This window comes from Drosophila mojavensis, unplaced genomic scaffold (assembly GCF_018153725.1).
Source record: "Drosophila mojavensis isolate 15081-1352.22 unplaced genomic scaffold, ASM1815372v1 contig_231, whole genome shotgun sequence".
NCBI classification, from domain to species: domain Eukaryota; kingdom Metazoa; phylum Arthropoda; class Insecta; order Diptera; family Drosophilidae; genus Drosophila; species Drosophila mojavensis.
The window spans coordinates 1767668-1787817 of record NW_025318772.1 but is presented as its reverse complement, the minus strand read 5'-3'; the positions used below and the strand labels follow the sequence as shown (position 1 = coordinate 1787817).

At 34.9% G+C, this 20150-nt stretch overlaps 2 protein-coding genes across 4 annotated transcripts in view; one reads left to right on the top strand and one right to left on the bottom strand.

Moving 5' to 3' along the window:
• The window catches only part of LOC6574626 (AF4/FMR2 family member lilli), a 103155-nt gene extending 92414 nt beyond the window's left edge, over window positions 1-10741 (top strand). For both annotated transcript variants that reach the window (XM_032733745.2, XM_002000624.4), the window contains 3 exons: window positions 4325-4964; window positions 9344-10056; window positions 10118-10741. In XM_032733745.2, the coding sequence (XP_032589636.1) occupies window positions 4325-4964; window positions 9344-10056; window positions 10118-10652 (1888 nt within the window). In that variant the 3' untranslated portion in view covers window positions 10653-10741. The remainder of the gene's footprint in view (window positions 1-4324; window positions 4965-9343; window positions 10057-10117) is intronic.
• LOC6574627 lies at window positions 1716-19979 on the bottom strand. 2 transcript variants are annotated; one of them, XM_015167568.3, is made up of 6 exons: window positions 19743-19979; window positions 19627-19675; window positions 19494-19564; window positions 2535-2693; window positions 2393-2474; window positions 1716-1956 (listed from the first exon to the last, which is right to left on the bottom strand). In XM_015167568.3, the coding sequence occupies exons 1-6, from the start codon at window positions 19806-19808 to the stop codon at window positions 1925-1927; spliced, it is 459 nt and encodes a 152-aa protein (XP_015023054.1). In that variant the 5' UTR covers window positions 19809-19979; the 3' UTR covers window positions 1716-1924. The 2 variants fall into 2 exon arrangements, with proteins under 2 accessions (XP_015023054.1, XP_002000661.2); XM_002000625.4 differs by having other exon boundaries at window positions 1716-2137; window positions 19743-19977.
• Between the last annotated feature and the right edge of the window lie 171 nt (window positions 19980-20150).

Here is a 20150-nt window from a genome sequence, read left to right as displayed (position 1 = left end):
ACTGGTCAAGTCTTGCGCACTCTTTCGCTCTCGCTCTCGCTCTCCACCTCTCTCCTTTTCTTACTCCCCTGCTCATTTCTGGACAAAAATCATTTTTGATGAAGCTGTCGCTTTTCGTGTGAGTTGTTTTCTTTTTTTTGTTTTGTTGTTTTCGTGTCTGCAGACATATTTTTGGGATGAACATAAATAAAGGCTAACCTGAACTTTTACATAAAGCAGCATAAAGCATACGACGCGTGGTACGCCCGCAGGCAACAACTTGTCGTTTCCATTTTCCGCTTCTGTCGTTGCCGTTGCTGTTGCTCTTACTGATGTCGTCCTTTCTGATGTCCTTGTTGCTGTTGCCTTTTTTTTGTTTTCTGTTCTTTTTTTTTTTTTTTTGTGTGTTTGTTTGCCGGCAAAAGTGGAAATATGCTTTTTCCGTATAACTGAGTTTGCTCCCAACCAAACGGATTTCCAATGCAGTTAGCAGCTCGCCCGCCCGTTTATCCATTAAGTTGATGATTTATGCGTGGAGCGTGCTGTTTATTTGACGCAATTAAAAGGTTTATTAGGAGAACCAATGTCGCGAGTGGTTGGGCCAAGTGGCACTTGTAAGTGCGCCTAATCGAATTAGAATTTAGTTGGTGCTGGGGCCGCCTGCTGATGTCATCAGGCTGGAAACAATTCTATTTGTAGTGTCCACTGAGCGCCGTCACCTTTAACGCATATGTATATTTTCCTGTGTCCCATAAATATTTTAATGCCGAACGCACACACACACATACAAACACATTTTCTGGGTCAGTAGCAACGGCAGCCATAGAATTGTCTGACCCCTCTGCCTGCGCACGACACGCCCATCGAATCGAAATCGAGCAGAGTTCAATAACCGAAATAGACAGGATTTGTTGCGAAATTGTATGCAGCTGCTGTTACTTTTAGATGCTGCTGCTGGCTTATTAAATTATTTTGCAATCTATTTTAATAAATTAAATTTCCTTTGGCAATATTTGCTCTTACTAATTCTCTCCCTTTTTCTTTGTTCTCTCGCTCTCTCTATCTTTCTCTCTCTCTCTCTCTCTTTGTCCTTCTCTTTCTTTCTCTCTCTCTCTCTCTCTCTCATTCGCTCTCCTATGTCACTTGCTCACTCTTATCATATTTCTGTCTCTCTCTCTATATAAAATCAATAACGCGTTTGGGCTGTGCTGCCAGCGTCACTGCTTCGATTTAGTTGCGATTAACACACACACATATATGTATATGCCAAAAATCTGTCCCCTTGTTAGTGAGCGCAAACTTGAAAATTGTCCTAGCCATAGATATTTTTGAGGGATATTTTGAGTTGTTCCCATGTTGCGCGTGGTCACTGCGCAGATGCGTTGGAAGGAAGCAAATGCCGACAGTTGACAGCATCGAAAGTACAGCCAAATAACGCGTTAGCGCGCTGTAACGCATTTGAATGATGAGCGCTTAGCAACGCCTAAACTAAATCATAATATTTCACTGCTTGCTATAAATAAACTGCTTGCGAGCTGTGCACATGTCCCTTTCAATTGCTATGCACTGCTTGCTATGCCTTAACCTTGGCAGTGCTTGCCCAACTCTGGCAAACAGTTTGAGTGGCACTGAGCCGGCCATATCAGGTGTGTTTGGGCAAACAGGACATCTCGAATTACATTTGAGCTGCATATCCTGTTGGGTGCTTACAAAACGAATAAAAAATAAAAAATAAATACAATTAAAAATTTATTGGCCGTTTTTGCTTCAGATAGACACTGCTAGAAATTTTTCATTGCTTTTTTGCTGTTTCTTTAATTAATAACATCCAATTTTGCTTTCGTCTGACGGCGACGAATTACTTTCCCTCCATATGAATATCACTTGATGAATAACGAAACGTTGTACTACTTATAATTATTGGCTGATTAGCGATAAACATCGTTTACTTCTTCCTCTTTTGTTTACCGTCTTTGGCTGTGAATGGTGTGCGCACAAATTTCATTTAAATTAGTTAGTTGACCATTTGGAATATTTCTAGTTCGTTAGTATGATCATAAGGCAACCATCGCACACATTGCGCCTATTCCGATAACCGCATGGGCGGCCAGGACTTTGCCACTGATTCCCTTCTTTTCACACTTGTCGCCTGGAGGACCTATGTACATATTTACGTATATATATTTATTTCCAAATGTCCATTATATTTTCATTATCAAAATGCAATTTAAAAACATTTGCAACGCCTCCAGATCGACAAATGTGAATCAAAAACATGAACTGTGAACTCAGCTGAAAGCATAAGAACAGTGCATACCATAACTATGCCCCCAGCTGGAATATTCCCAGTTATGTTTTTATTGTTGTGCTATGCTGGAAGCGCTGTGTTTCTTTCGAAGCCTTATGTACTTACAATATACAGGTCCATCCACATCACCTTGTATAGCTGCAAGGAGACCTGGTGGGTTCTCATACTTCTGGTTAATTACCATGAACTGAAAATATATGATCGTGTCATGATCGGTATTAAGGGAGAATCAGCTAAGAGCGCTTACCTTTCGTATGGGCACCTTGTAGCCCTTACGTGTCTCGATGAAATCACATGCTGCAGCGCCTTTAGTATACCAAAGATCATCACGCGTAGCGGCCAATCGCAATATTACAAGAAATTCTATTGCGAATCCGATGGCGGTAATGATTACTACAGGTATGGCCTGTAACAGGACATAGAGATTTATTAGTAAATGAATTAAAAGTGATTTCTACATTTTTAATCACTTTAAATGTACAGAAAATATTACAAATAATATGTAATGATTATTATGAGAAGAAAACTTTTTTAATCAATATAGATATATACCAATTTTTAAAGACAAGTGCTTTAAGAACAAACAAATGCTTAAATAAATTATATATTCAGCATAGCTTGGCTAGTGCAGTCCTTTGTTAATCTGGAATAATTTGAAAAGTTTTCCTTAAAATTCTGAAACTGTACTAATTTAATTTTGCATTTAATTTCGTCATAGCACAAAATAAATGTATAAATAAATCATATATCCCATTTACTCTTATTTCAAGTACTTTCAAACACTTCAAAGGGTCGTCCACTCGAACAGCAGTGCATATCTCGCTTCACACATGCAAACACTTAACAACACTGCGGCACACACACCTGTGCCACAAACTTTGCAACACTGTGCGACCACAAGCAATATCCTCGTTACGTGCCTGCTCGGCTGCTTGCCTTGTTGGCAGGCTACCTGACAACCCTCGTTCGCTTCCTACGGTAGCCGACAGACTGCTCACTGCGGCAGGGCAACCCCGGCCCCAATAAATGACAGCTGTCTTTGCTGTAGACAAATCTCTCTCCCGCTCGCACTCTCTTCCGTGTGCACTGTCTGTGTGTGTGCGTGTGTGTTTTCGAATGCCGCTGCGCACGCTCATTCGTTGCTTAACGAATTGAATTTAGCTCGAGCACTCGCAGCGCGCACACATCCTGCGACGCATTCAGAATTCGGAAGTCGCGCCGCGCAGACGTTTAGTGAAAGTAGCAAATGTATAAATAATAAAAGACTTTTAGTGGAATTTGAAGCAAATGCGAGTTCTATTTAGTTCATAGTAATTTAATTCTGCGCTACTGGAAAATTGTTCGTCTGTAAATATAGATAAATAAAGACATATAAATATATAGAGATATATATACACGTATATAAATATATTTATGTATATGCTCTTCGTGCCGTCCGGACATTTGCATTAATTTATGTGCCCCCACTTAAATGCAAATAACTAAGCAAGAACAAGAAAACATCGAAAACAAATAAAACTAAGCGCCGCCCATTGCCATTGGCAACAAAAACAAAACGCGAAAAAAAACCCAAGAACAAACTGTCGAAAAGAGAAGTTAGAAAACGAAGTACGGGGAACGTCAAAAAATATAAAATTCGCAAAAAGGAACAGAAAGCAAATGTATAAAAAAGCATATAAATCAAACTAAATGAAAAGTAATAATTAAAATAATAATGAAAAAGTAATAATAATAAATAAAAGGAAACTCTATAACAAAAACAAATTAAAAGAGAACCCAACGCGAATCATCGGCAAATAATAAAAATAAAATCAAAGCGGAACGTAAATTTTTAGAGAATTTTGTTTGTTGCTTTTGAACAGCCTTCAACATTCAGCTGAAGCAGGAAATGCACGCTCTTAAGGAGGGCGCCACCATGCTGCACCACCAGCCGCCACCGCCGCTGGCTCTGCCGCTGGCACAGTCGCTGCCGGCATCGCAGCCGCCACACGATGATTTACTGAGCGCCGCTGACAAATATTTCTTTAATGCCCACAGCAATCCGATTGATAATGCTGCCGCTGCCGCAGCAGCCGCCGCAGCCGGCCTCATCGATCCGCATCACAATCGTGATCTGCACAATGCGCTGGTCGCCTCCATAGCCAACAGCAATGTGGCCGCCATCAATGGCACTCTGACCACGGCCGCGGTGCTGAAGAGCGCTGCCGCTGCCCAGGCGGCACAGGTGCAGCAGACACAGCAGCAGAGCGCTGCCGGCCAACAGGCGGGTCAGCAACAGCAACAGCAGTCGACGGCTGGACAGGATCAGGCCAGTGCCCAGAGCAATGGCAACCAGCAGCAGGCAGCTGCAGCTGCACAGCAACAACAACAACAGCAGCAGCAGCAACAACAACAGCAGCAGCAGCAGGCTCAGCAGGCCGCTCTGGCTCTGCTCAAGGTGGACAATGTGAATGCCGTCGCTGTACAGAATGGCAGCGGCGCCAATCTGAGCATCAAGAGCAGCTCCTCGGGTCGCTCCACTCCCAGCAACAGTGGCGGCAGCCTCTCAGATCCGGCTCCGGGCAAACTGTTTGTGGGCGGGCTCAGCTGGCAGACATCGTCGGAGAAGCTCAAGGAGTATTTCAATATGTTCGGCACCGTCACCGATGTGCTCATCATGAAGGATCCGGTCACTCAGGTAAGCCACATGTAGTCTATGCCTAATATCTTAGCCTCCTATGTATATGGCCGTTTCTCTATTTCTATTTCTTCCTCTCTCACTCTATCTCTCTCTCTCTCTCTTTGTCTATTGGTCTCTTTTGGGATTATTGCTTCTATTCCTTGTTTGTCTTTGCCCTTCTCCTTGTTTGCGTTTCTCGATTTTGTCAGATTTTACAGCTATTTTTGCGCACCGTTCCTTTTCGTTAATTCGTCTGCGCTCTCTCCTCTTGTCTGTCACCTTGTTTCTCGATGTGTCGCTGTGCGCAGCTGCAGTTACGGCAGCAACAACAACAACAAGCTTAACCACAACTACAACAATGACAATGTCACTTCTTTTGCTTTGGCCCTTTGTTTGCGTCTGGGTCTGTGCCCGTCTTCCTTGTTCTTTATTTTTGCATTTCTCACATTATTTATTGGTTTCTGTCTGGTTTAGAATTACAGTTTTTCGTTACGTGCCAAACAAGACACAAAATACGACCACCAGGCAACAGCCAAACAGCAAAAAAAAAAAAAAAAAACAAACAACCAGATAGCAGGGCACATTATAATCTCCACCAAATCAGGTTTCACCCTGCAATCTTCCAATAAAATGTCTATCGTTTGACATAATAATGCGTTAATAATTTAAATATGCAATAAACTTTAAGACTCTAATACAGTCTAATTTTCACTGACAAGTGCATTAACAACTGCGACAGTAATATTTTAGCCTTCACTGTAACTGCAAATCAGCCGTTTAACAGTCGCCTCCTGGCGCATTGGGCACAGCGGAAATTGCATTGGAAGTAAGCGTATTAAGGCAATTTGTCCGCTGGATAGGCGCACAAATACAATCACACATACATACATATACAACTACAATTGTTTTTGTTGTTGTTGTTGTCAGGCAGTTGCAGCGGACAGCGCGCGCGCTCGCGCTTTGGTTGGCCATTAAAAATAGCAGCTGCCATCGACAAGTCCTGTGCGCGCAGCTGTTTTTGCCCTCTCCCCAGCAGTTTTTATTGTTGTGGCACAGGACAATGGCAACGCGAGCCGAACCTGGCCGAGCCCGAGCCTTAGGGTAGTTTGACTGGCCTGCTGCGCGCAATTGCGCAATTACGACAGCGCGAACTCCGAAGGGAACTTGAACATTCGAAGTCGAATTCGAAGTGGAACAGTTTTGTATTCGCAAAAACAGTCGATGCTAACGGGGGTTGTCCTTGTCGCAGATAGTCAAGAGAAACGCAAGCAAACCTTATGCCCTTGTATAATAATAAATATAATCTACAAAAACTACACACACACACATACACACACAACACGAACACAAATACATACAGTGCACACCTTTTGTTGTGCTCCAACAAACAAGAGACCAAAAAAAGAAAAAATATGAAAAGAAACTGGTTTGCCAACTGCTCACATTACGTTTGTGTGAATGTATGCGTGCGTGTGTGTGTGCGTGTCCTGTGTCCTGTCTATAAGTGAACCAAGATCCAAGTACAACTAGTTTTTAAGTATAGGAAACAAAGTCTTTAGCTAGCATATGTTATGTAGTTGAATATATGAGAACTAAACCAGCTAATTGTAACTTAAGTATTAAATATATAATTATAATATAATTAAAACGAGCAAAACAAGAAAAAAATATCTATATATATACATATGTATACTACTTGAAAAGTGAACTAATTATGGAGAGAAGCGCCGCCAGCGGCATTTGGATCTGGAACTTTGACGCGTGCGCAGCTGTTGCGCCAGAGGCCTCTACGCCAACGTGACGCCAAAGGACACCTTAACTAAAGGAAGCGATTGTCAGAACTACAAGTCTCGTTACCGATGTCTTAGGTACATGTTGAAAACAATCCCAATAACAAAAACCAAAAGATCGCCAAATTGTAACTGTATAAAAACACGTTTAGCGTAAAACTCAGCTGGCGTATCTTAATCTCTCTCTTTCTCTCTCTCTATTTCTCTCGTATCTTTCGTATAAATCTGAGCAAAACTTAAATACCTAATTATCGTATAATCGTATTCTAATTAAATGTACTCGTACTCGTATTGTGTACTTGGTTATGCTTAGCGTTTTTTACCCAAACAATAAAAATACAAAAACAAAAACAAAGCATTATATACATATATTATATAAGTATATTCATGATAGGCAAGCAATAAAATAAATAAAAGCCTTAAAAATAACTAAAATTGGACATATACTATATAGATTTAGAGCAAATATAGCTGCAGCAATATTCTCGTTACCCTGTACCAAAGTGAAAAAAAAAAAAAATACGAAACTCTCCCCCTAACCCTTAGCAGTAAGATGTGATACTACATACATTATATATCACTAGCTCTAGCCTAGTTTTATACCAGTAATTGATTTTTTATGTGATATTTTTTTTTTTTTTTGCTTTATGTTGTTTTGTTTTGACATATATCCCTTAACTATTTCCTGCGTAGTTTACTTATCCCAACAATATAAATATTATATATCTATAAATTAGTCGATTTCTTATTGATGGAAGAGCAAAGAGCTCCACATTTGTATAGCTTATGGGAATTTTCAATTTATTTTTTAGAAATGTTTCTTTTGTAATTTTACTATTCAGAGATTTAAATTTAATTGCCCCCGATATATAAATAACTATTGTATAATTGTCTAAATAAAGCGCATTATGTAAGCTACATCGAACTAATTAATACGTTGCCCTACGGGGGGAGGTATTATATCATAAGTAGAATATCATCTTGAAAAAAATTGTACGAAATGAAAAATACTTCGGCTAGCCGAGGCTAAATTTATTCTTGCAGATGGAATAATAGAACCCATTAGCTTTAAATGTTTTCCTTAATAAACCAATAACTAATCCATTAATTTCTAACTCAAAAATTGCGATCATTTTTTAATATCCGTATTCATGATAGATAATCCTCCCTGCAAGGATATATAGAAATTTAAATCGCCTTAGACTTAAGCCAATTGTTGTATTCCAAATTGTAAAATTTCTATGTATTTGTAACAAATTGTAAATGACAACAAAATTAGTCATAAGCAACAAAGAAATATATATTGACAAATAGAATTAGAGTATTATTAATATTAAGCGCATACATTTCTTTGTAAACTAACAAGCAATTGTATAGGATAAGGTATACAGCTATTCGTTAATTTTATAATTAATTATTAGGAGTATCTATATAAATCTTCATCACATAAGTATTCTCTCTCTCTCTCTCTCTGTCTATAATCGTACTGGAATAGTAAATGCGTTTTACACTCTTTCTCTACCTCTCTATCTATCTGTTTAACAGACTATCTGCATATAAGAATTATCACACACAATGCATATTTATATATTATATATTTATATATAATATGAATATAATAAGCCTCATATGTAACTTTTGTATTATTGTTAAAAATATTATTTGGAGAGGTGCAAAACAAAAGCTGTTGTTGATATATAAATATTTGTGTATATACTTAGAGCGGGTTAATCATGGCAAATTATAAATTGATAAATAATTCTATTGGTCGGATCTGAAAAGTATTTAGTACAAGTTTTAGTTATTAGTTGAGCATAATTACATAATTTTAATGTGTGTTTTACTTGGACCAATTTCGTTGTTAATATATAATTTAATTATTACTTTTGATTAAAACGAATAGCGTAACGGGAAGGGGCGAATTGACAAATGCAATGAGTACTTTTAGCGCCGTAACAAAAATAAATATAAGAGTATGCATAGTACACAAGTGCAGGATATACAAAATAGAAGAGTGTTTGTAGTATCGCTGCTTCTGTAAAGGAGAGAAGCTGTATGCAATGTTTGTATATGAGAGTACTCTTCTACGACTAAAGATTATCTTATAATATATACCTACTGTTGCATACAGCCAAAATTTTAAGTGTGAGACATGGGCTGCGCTGAGTTACTGCTAAAAAATATAAGAGTTTGTTGATGTATATTTGATTAGCGCACATAAAGTACTTATTGCATAACTCTGAATCGATATTAGAACTTGACTTTTATATATTTTGTCTGTTATTATTTGTTATTAGTTTTTTGTTATGTTGAGTTTTTGGTGGCATCAACTGAATTCTACGAGCCTGTTGATGCATTGATATTTACCTTTGTTGAACTTTTTGCTAACGTTACGTAGGACATTTACAAACTATTAACTTGCAAATTAGCTGATCACTTTGCAAATTTAGATTTATATATACTATACTATATACTCTATATACATATACGTATTTCGTAAACGCTGCCTCTAACCCGACAAAATTGGAACTAACATTCACTAAACTCTGATATCGCTTTTGTGTCTCTCCCTCTCTCTTGCTCTCCCTCGAATCGTCACAATTGCAGCGCAGCCGCGGCTTTGGCTTCATCACATTCCAAGAACCGTGCACCGTGGACAAGGTGCTTAAGGTGCCCATTCACACGCTCGATGGCAAGAAGATCGATCCGAAGCATGCCACGCCCAAGAATCGTCCACGTCAAGCGAACAAGACCAAAAAGATATTCGTGGGTGGCGTCTCGCAGGACACCTCCGCCGACGAGGTGAAAGCCTATTTCAGTCAATTCGGTGCCGTCGAGGAGACGGTCATGCTGATGGATCAGCAGACGAAACGCCATCGCGGCTTTGGATTTGTCACCTTCGAGAACGAGGACGTGGTGGATCGCGTCTGCGAGATTCATTTCCATACCATCAAGAACAAGAAGGTCGAATGCAAGAAGGCCCAACCCAAAGAGGCAGTTACACCCGCCGCCCAGCTGCTCCAGAAGCGCATCATGCTGGGCACTCTGGGCGTGCAGTTGCCCGCCGCACCTGGCCAATTGTTGGGCGCACGCAGCGCCGCAGGCGTGGCCGCTGCCATGAATCCCTTGGCCATGCTGCAGACACCCACACAGCTGCTGCAATCGCCGGCCGCAGCAGCCGCCGCCCAGCAAGCGGCGCTCATATCGCAGAATCCGTTTCAAGTACAAAACGCAGCCGCCGCTGCCACCATGGCAGCCAATCAGAGCAACTTTGGCAAGCTGCTAGCCACATATCCACAGACAGCGCTGCACAGCGTCAGGTGAGTCAGTCGGCACATAAGGTGATCGAGCCTAAGTAATCACATTATGCCTTTCTTCTAGATATGCTCCCTATACCATACCCGCCAGCGCCGCCACTGCCAACGCAGCATTGATGCAGGCCCACCAGGCCCAGAACGTGGCTGCTATGTCCGCCCATCAGCAGCAGCAGTCACACAATGCAGCGCATGCACATGCCGCTGTCGCCGCCGCCGCCGGCCTGCATCAGCAGCATTCGCACCATCACCAACAGCAGCAGCAGCAGCAGCAGCAACAACAACAGCATCATCACAATGCCGCCGTTGCGGCAGCCGCCGCCGCCTCCAATAATGCTGCCACACAGGTCCATTCGGCGGCTGCCGCCGCCGCCCTGGCTGCCAATGCGGCTAATGGAGCGGGTGCCAATGCGCACTCCCTGGCTGCCGCCCAGCAGGCAGCGCTTGTCGCCGGCAATCCGCTAAATGCGGCTGCAGCAGCAGCTGCCGCGGCTGCCAATCCGGCTGCCGCTTATCCCAATTATGCGCTGGCCAATGTGGACATGTCCAGCTTCCAGGGGGTTGACTGGAGCAGCATGTACGGCATGGGCATGTATGTCTAAGCAGCCCCGCTCTATCAACCTTTCTGTCTCTCTCGCTCTCTATCTCTCTCTCTCTCTCTCTTTTCTCTGTCTATCTATATCTATATAATGTGCATACGATTGCATTCACACACACACTCACTCACTCATACACACGCACACACACAATAACCACACAAATCTCATGACCACAAAATTTGTTTTACCTTTTGGTTTAACTTAGTTCTTAGTGCCACATACACACACACAAACACACACATAATTGAAAGCATATTAAGTATTATATTTAAGGCTCTAGCTACCCCTGCTACCGCCCCCACGCGTTTTATAATAGTAACAAACAAAAAAAAAAACAAAAAACAAAAAAAATGATAAGCAATAAAAAATACACAAAGGAGCAGCCCGCGAGGCAATAGCAAGAGATAAAAAAAAAAAAACATATTCATAACAAATTAAAACAACAAAAAATTAAACCAAAAATTACGAAAAAAAAAGGAAAACAATTTAAAAAACCACCGATTGTGATTGCGTTTAATTGTAGCAGTTTATATAATTTTTAGTACATAAAGATATAACATAAACATATTTATAATTGAAAAAAACACATTATTTATATATAATACAAAATCTAAATCAAAGCTCATTGAAAAAAGCGAAACACGATAAAGCGAGTAAAGAGAAACATAAATTTTGCTCAAGCATCGTAATATAAATTAATAAGAACCTATAACTGTCTAAACACTTAAAAATCGAACTATATAAATTTTAAAATGAAACTGAAAGAAGGAAGGAAAGAAATATAAAACACTACACAACATAATTTAGTTATTTAGTACTTTGAGCTCGAATTTAATTCACCCAGCATAGCAGTTAAACAGAGAACGAGACAAGAGAACCGAACAAACATCACACACACATACACACGCACTCACACTCACACAAAAACACTCACATATTTGCCCTTCTGTACTTTATCATAATAAAACTGGCAACTGACATAAAGCTGCATTATTTTCATTTCCTTAACTTTGTTGTACTGTGTTAAAGGCTAGAGACCATAGGCTCAGCTGGTCAACACACTCTATATACCATATACATATACCATACTCATTCTCATCTGTAGAATACCCCCCTTTTCTACCCCGTCAAAATTTAGATTTGTCTTGCTTTATCCTCTCCATAGAAAATTGTGTAAGAACCCAATTTCAAAATTTCTCTTCTCTTTTTTGTAATTTGCTTAATATATTTTTTGATATACTTTAATTATATTTTTTTCTACTCATGCGCATTAATTAACAACAGAGTTAAGTAATTAAACTTGTAGTTATTGTATTAATGAAAAATAAAAGAAACTCCCTTTACTCTTAGCTTTAGTTCTATTTGTAATTGTTTAGCTGTAGCATTTGCATTTCAGTTTTGCATTAAAACAAATACATACACACTACACACTTCATTATAAAATATATATAAAAAAATAGATGTATACTGATAAAAAAAAAAAAAAAAAGAAAAAAAAAAACTAAATTTGATTCGCATGCATGTTTCAACTTTAATTTTAGTTACTTAATTAGCTATCATTTGAAAGTAATCATTTGCGTATGTATATATAGTTATTATATGTATGTATACACACACACACACACCCACACGACATATAATTATAAAACAAAAACAATTTGAAGTAATTTTTGTGTTTAATAAAACTGGTTTACAACAACAAAAAACGAAAAAATTTGCTAATGAAACAAGCAAAAGAAAGAGAATTTGTGTTTTTAATTATTATTTACTAGATTGTATATATAGTTGATTGATCATATTTTTGTATATTTACTTATTTTGTTGAATTTTTGTAAATGTTGTGCTGTCTCTGTCTCTCTCTCTCTCTCTCTCTCTCTCTTTTACCAACTTCTCTTTCGCTCTCTGTCTGTATTTATACCTTATGTCCAGGTGGAGACTTTTCACACATATATATATATTCTGTGTTCTTGTAATTGTATGTGTATATGTATCTGACTACATTTTGGAGGTGAGTACATTGGGCACATATATAGACATATTTTATATTTTATTAATTATTTTCCAAGTATTTGTACAGCATCCCAAATAAATAAAAATACCTCTGTTCTCGTCTCACGTTTCGCATACCAAAGATAATTTTTATACAACATTTTGCTGGGCTGAATATTAGACTCGTAATGCTCCACTTACTTAGTACAAACACACACACATACAACTACACTCAACTAATTTAGTAACTTTTATTCCCATTTATTTATTGTCTATGCTTAAGAACTTAACACACATTCCACTAAACTCTATTTGGTGCCATTCGATGCAAAATTATTTATCCAAAGCCAAAATCCAAGAAAAAATAATTATGCCTAGATCTTTGCATTCTATATACGCAGCGTTGAAAATTTACAAGCGGTACTAATTTATTTTTTTTAATAAAAAATTCATTGTTATGTATACATAATTTAAAATAAAATATACCATTTATTTATTATATATATATTTTTAATAAATATAAACCATGATTGCATTTCATTTTTAATATTTTCAATTTCTTCGATTTGGTTTTAGCGCAAGAAGTCAAAAAAATGCTTTAGTCTTAGTTTATATAAATACATATTATTTGTAAGAACCAAGCCCTAGTCCAATTAGTGTTTTTTGGAAATGCTTTATTTGTTTCTATTCTATTTTCCTACATGTTTTCAAATATTTATCGAGTTAAATGCTTCCACAACATTTTCCATATTCTTAACATATTCTAATAGATCCAAAATTCAAAGTGATATAAAACGCCAATACAAAAAACAAATTAGTTTCGTATTTGATTATCCGTAGCAACAGTCGAAATCAACAAAATAAAATTCAATTCGAAAAGATCTGTATAATAACCCAAATGAAATGTTTTGATGTATCAAAAAAATTGTGTTATCCCAAGTAGTAGCTTGCAAATTTTGATATATATACTAAATAAAAGAACATATATAGCGCTCTTTATATACATTGGTAAATATATGCATATAATTTTTGATAAAAATCACAATAAACAACCATAGATATATAGTTGTGTCTTGTTCAGTTTTTGTTTTTTCAATTAACATTATCTCATATATTAGTTTTGTGGTAGAGACATTTTGAAGTAACTAACGAACGATCGTCGATTTTACGATAAAATTTTCTGTAATATATGAGACACACATACACACACACAGTACAGCCACACACACACACACATACTATAAATTAGTTGTGTATGTTTCGTATATGTAGGCTAGACTTATATAGTACTACTACATCTACATCATATACATACATACATTTTAGCCACATAGAACAAAGATATATATCCATATATATATATATATATATATATATATATACATATATAAAGCATGATGGAACATGTTTAAGTAGTCAATTGCGTAAAACTCTATATACAACTATATACTCTCCCTATCTCTCTATATATATTCGTATATACAAAATCTGAACGAGAATGCAAGATCAGCAATTTGCAATCCATATCATCTTCTCACAGTATACTATGAAACTGAAAAACTAAAAAAGAATTTCACCATTTCGATGGCATTATATACCCCATTATTATATATACATACATATACACATACATACATGCATACATACATACATCATATGACAATAAGATCAACTGTGTTTCAGAGCATTCAAGTGTCAGTATTCGTAAACCAAATTACCTAAAAAAAAACTCTTAACGTTAGTCAATCGGATTTTAGCTATTGTACTATATAAATATATGATCTAATTGGATAATGTTGATGTTCTCTCATTATACTCGATATATACAACAACAAGACGAAGAAAATGAATATATACACAGACACATATAGAACTAAAATTCGAGTGGAAAGCTCTTTATAGATATTTACATGCATACAGCGATATTTAGGAAGACCGTGATATATTCAATTAGAGAAACCTTTAACTATAAACACACATATATATACATATATATTATATGTGTATATATATTATATGTATAAGACAGCGTCTCAAAATGTGGCAAAATACTTATTGCTAAGTGGTTCTTTGACAATGAAGTTGAAACATTTCATAACCCTAGGCTGATCTCTTGTTGTGAGGCTACAAAACGCATATCACTTTGAAAAGGGAGTTACGAAACAGTTATTAGAAAACTTTTACACTTAAAACCAGGGGAAAAATTTCGCAGGAAATGGGCAAAGTGTCTTCATTTTTCGAAGTAAATCGTTTTTTCAAAACTAAATTTAGAACGATTTGTATAAAAGATATAAAGAAAATGTAGTTGATTTTTTTTTTACCAATGTGGACCAAACCGAAAATATAAAAAATCGTAGCGAAATTCGATCAGAAATCGGGTCATTAAATTCTTATATACATATATGTATAAAACTCCAGTCAAAAGACCCAAAATGAAAAATTCCGTGACCTTACAATTGAGTTGGACATTCTTTTGGCTTCTTGTGTATTATTTTTAGCCTTATTATAATTTCCTTAAAAACTATACGCTCACACACACACATACACACACACAAGAAAAATACTTTACAAAAAGCTAGTCAATTGATGTGGACAGCCACAAATCAATAATCTCAATCTACTCTAGCAGCAAGTAAGTATAAAACCCAAACCAAAATAAAATACAAATTGTATTAATTAAATATAAAATAATAATTTAAAGCTAAAAACTAAAAAACGTACACAATAAAGAAAAAAAGCAATTATTTTCCTGGGAAAATATAAAACTCAACTAAAAACAAATATTTTATATAAAACACAGAAAATTGAACATATTTAATTTATTGTATTGCTAAAAGAGAAACCAGCAAAGAGACAAACATAAATTTAGTTTTAAGCTTAAACATTTAAGTCATTCAAAAAGTGTTAAGTAATTTAAAAGCAATGTGGCTGAACAATTTAGCTATTACATACAGTTTACATAACAAACGCTATTTATTTATTTATTTCTATTATATATATAATGAACTATATATTATACTAAAAGTTCGATGATATGCTATTTATGCTTATTTCAAGAAGTAAAACAAAATCAAAGACACAGTAAAAATAAAGAAATAAAAACATATATATACATTAATATAAAATTAAGTGTTAAGCGAAAAAAATTAAATGAAAAATTAATTAAATATTTATGCAGAAATGAAGTGAAAAAAAAAAAAAAAAAAACAAATCAAAACGAAATAATAGAACGTTTTCTTATAACAAGGAACATAACATTTTGAACAGCTCGTCACATATCAATTATAATGAGCTATATTTTTGGCATAACGGTACTCGTACTTATAAATGAAACAAACTTCATTTTTGATGTATTTGAAGACAACAAAAGAAAGATAAAAATAGTAAAGAATTTCTTTCAAAACAAAAGGTGAGTAAAGCCACAAAACATTTCTTGAAGTGGTTGAGAAATCAATAAAAAAATAAATATATATATATATATATTATACTATATATATATATAACTTAGACTCGTCTTCCAGCAACTAATTGACAACAAAAAGAAACGCAAAACTAAAATTCAGTAATATTTTTGTTTTCGTAGCTTCAGTTTGGCTCATTATATAAATATATTTATTATATATATGGTATATGAGAACTGCATAATCTGTTTTTCATTTGTATTTTCCCTGTAACTTTTGGCTTTTCTTTAAATTTGAGAGCGAGTTCAAAGTTTCGAGTATGTCAGCTCGTAGAACAACCAACAACTGATGGTAGTTATTTCCTTTGCCGAACTTGTTAGACGTAAATATGAGTACAATTTTTGCAACGAGGAATTTTAAATGAATGTAAAATTAAAAGTATATAAAGTGTGTTGGATTAAGAGATTTGTTAACAAAAAGAAACCCCGATTTGAATCCCTTTCTAAACACCGCATATATGATTTGCTATAAGTGTATCTAACTAGCTTAGAAACCTCTGGAAAAGAGAACAGAAAGAAAGTAACTGTTGTATATTTGTTTCTCAAAAAGAAAAACTTAATACTAATAAGCGATAAGTGCATTATATTGAAAAAAAAGAGTAAAACAAAAATAAAAAAAAAAAAAAAAAAAAAAACAACTAATTAAAAATTCGAATGCTAAGTTGTCACGTATATCTTCTAGGCCATAAGCAACAACCCATATATAAGTATATATATACAAGAAAAGTTGAATTGACTTTAGTTCTCAACATGTAGCTAAACATATATATGGCATATATGCTCCCATATATATATATATATATATTTACATTATATATATTGTAACAATTTGCAGCCAACATATATTTGGTAATTATTATTTATTTGGTAATTAGCGTAAATCGGGACAAATCTATATACACCATGCAAGTCCTGTCGCTCTATACTCGTTTAGAAAATAAAAATAAAATCAGAAAACAAACCCCCATATATAACTCTTTCCACATATATATACAAAATGAAAAATGTAAACTCTGTATTTAATTCTTAGCTACAAACGAAACAGACCGAACAGACCCTGAAAACAAATAACTCAACATTTGAAAACGAAATAAACGAAAAATGTGTTGGCAAAAATAACACAAAAAATTTAAAAACAAAAATTTGCATTTGATTTGAATGTAAAGAGAAAAAATAAGCAAATATATATTTCAATATTATAAATTAATTGAAGTAATTAATGTAATTTGTCGTGATTAGTTTGCACGTATTTTTGCTGTACAATGCACTCGAGAAACAAAATATGTATCTACAATAATTACATAAATATACATGCATACATATACATATACTTCATATACATAAAATATGTATGAAAACCCAAGAAGTGTGTAGCTCGTAAGCCTAGTTGATTAATTGCATAATTACGATAAAAATTAGCTGATAGTTGAATTAGAAACCACCGTCATATTAGACTTTGTATAATGTATATCGTATACACTGTACAGTGTACACTAACTGTAATGTACGCCTCGTTTACTGATCATATTGTATTGTCACATCCAATTTCTACATTTTAACATATTCTCGTAGTTTATTTAGCTTTCGGCTCTCTCTCTCACTTTCTGAATACACGCTTTATAGTATTTTTTCAGTATTTTATTTGGTTTCCATTTCATCTAATACTGTAATACTGTAAATTTAGTTAAGTCTTTTAATTTTCATTTGTATATAACAAACACACACACACTCTTACACACATTTCCAAGAAAGCATGCTGTCGCAAACAAAATTTATATAGATCTAGGTATTATATAGCTATATATATACATATATATACCTGAGAACGCGAAGCAAACTATGCTAAAAACAAAAGTTATAATGGATGAAAATCATAAATGAAAGCAACTATTTAAGTGGACAATACATCTCAACAGCAACAGCAACAACAAAAACACACAGTTAAGCAATATACAATTATATATATATGTATATTAGTATACAAACTTTGATACTGAGAAACATCTTTAAACATAACATTCATATATAAACATATATATTTTAAACAGATTAGTATGAGAGAGTATTGGCTCTCGACAAACGCTAACGTTAGTTGTTAAGTACAGTATTGAATCATGAACCAATTGGATGCTATATACAGCTATATACATCTATACATATATGATATATACGTATGTGTATATGTATTTGTGTGTGTGCGTTATTTTGAAAATGCAAATGGGTGAACTTTAGAGTTTGTGTTGCGAGTTGTACTTTAAATGGAATAACAATATAATAATACATTATACGGTTAATAAACTCAAGCTGTTATATAATAATTATCGGATTATTAAGTACCCAAACTTCTTTCAATGCTTCTTATACTATAAACATACTTATATTAATTAGCAATTATATACATATATATATATATAAAGTATACATAGTAATAGTGTTGATTAAACCCAAATTAGTATGCACACACACACACACACACACACATAATAACAATTTGGTATTTAGTTGCGTACAATAAATACATGGAAACATAAAAACAACAAAATAAACCAACATACTCATCCAATTGTCACTGCGTAACAGTAATATATAAATAAATTAATATTATACATACACATACATAGATATATATATTATATATATATAAATAAATGTTTCACATAAATTATTATTGTAGTCCGTAACGAATTATTTCATGCATTTTCTCTCCAACACCCAGTAAATATTTATTATTATTATTATTATTATTTCATTTCGTATCTGGTATTTGTATATTACAAATAGTTCGTTTTGTATAGAGAAGTATATATAAATATATAAATTCAGTATTTTTGTTTTTTAGATGAGCACACAAGTATACCTACTTGAAATATTTCTATCTAAATGTGTAAATTTTAATTTTTATAAATGAGCGCTTTACCTATATTTTAGAGCTCGTAGTATAGGCGTAGATATGACAGCAATATATACCTATATATATATATTTTAACTGAAGTTAATATTTTTATATTATACAAGGAGGACATATCGATCTCCAGTATTTTGCCCAGATTAAGATATGAATTTAGAAAAAATGTATAAAATCCGTTGGAAGCAGATAGATTATCTTCGATCTATGAGTGAATTCAAATCCAGAATTACAATGAAAAAAAAAAAAAAAAAAATTAATCGGTTGAATTGGTTTTTATGTAGGCATGGATCGCGACTAGTTCTTTTGCAATTTTAAGCAAAACTTATACGATCAGATTTTACATTGACATGTGCGATTGGCGAATGCAGAAATTACCTCATTAATCTTATGAAGGTATCGAAAATTAATATAATGCGGACAAATAGAAATACTCTTAATAGTATAATAGGTTCTAACGATGCCAAGGTTGAACAATGCAATTACTTACCCCCCAATGATGCTTTAAGGCAGTGGATGAAAAGACAATACTTGGATTATCCAACCAAGGAACAGGTGGCTCTACAAATTATGCATTGTCAGGTGTCCAATGATATCTTCATAGGAATTGTGAAAACACTTACCAACAAATATACTGCTGTTTCGAACTAAGCGATATTTACCAAAACTTAACTAAAATACAGGTATAGAAAAATTGTTATCCAATAATTATTGAATCTACACAGCATCTATATTTCACCTTTGGCAGAGCATTGAGGAGTCCACGTAGCGGAGATTTAGCAGACGCTAAACGAAACGCCATCATTACACTTACGCCAGCTCTTAACTAATTTAAAAAGAAAACCGAATTGCCTTATAAGTAGGTACATACACTGCAATCTAGAAAAGTTCCGAAAAAACTGAATTCTGAATTTAAACTAAACTTATGACAGTTCCTGAAGCTCATTTTGAGGAACTTTCGGCCACAGGTTACTTTATATGTTTCCTTTTCCCCTTGCTGATAAATATATATATATAACCAGGTGCTCATATATATGTATATAAATGGATTATTATTATTATTCCGAAATATAGATGCAATTTACTCTACAAATAAAGGCGGATTAGAAGGTTTAGTTTCTTAAACCTTGGCAAGGATTTACAGTTT

Excerpts from the sequence above, each read along its gene's own strand:
- LOC6574627 (XM_002000625.4), bottom strand. The coding sequence starts at position 19,808 with ATGATGGCGTTTCGTTTAGCGTCTGCTAAATCTCCGCTACGTGGACTC. Across the intron at positions 19,565-19,626 it reads AAACAGCAGTATATTTGTTG|AGCCACCTGTTCCTTGGTTG; the intron begins GTAAGTGTTTTC and ends CATAATTTGTAG. Across the intron at positions 2,475-2,534 it reads ACAAGGTGCCCATACGAAAG|TTCATGGTAATTAACCAGAA; the intron begins GTAAGCGCTCTT and ends ATATATTTTCAG.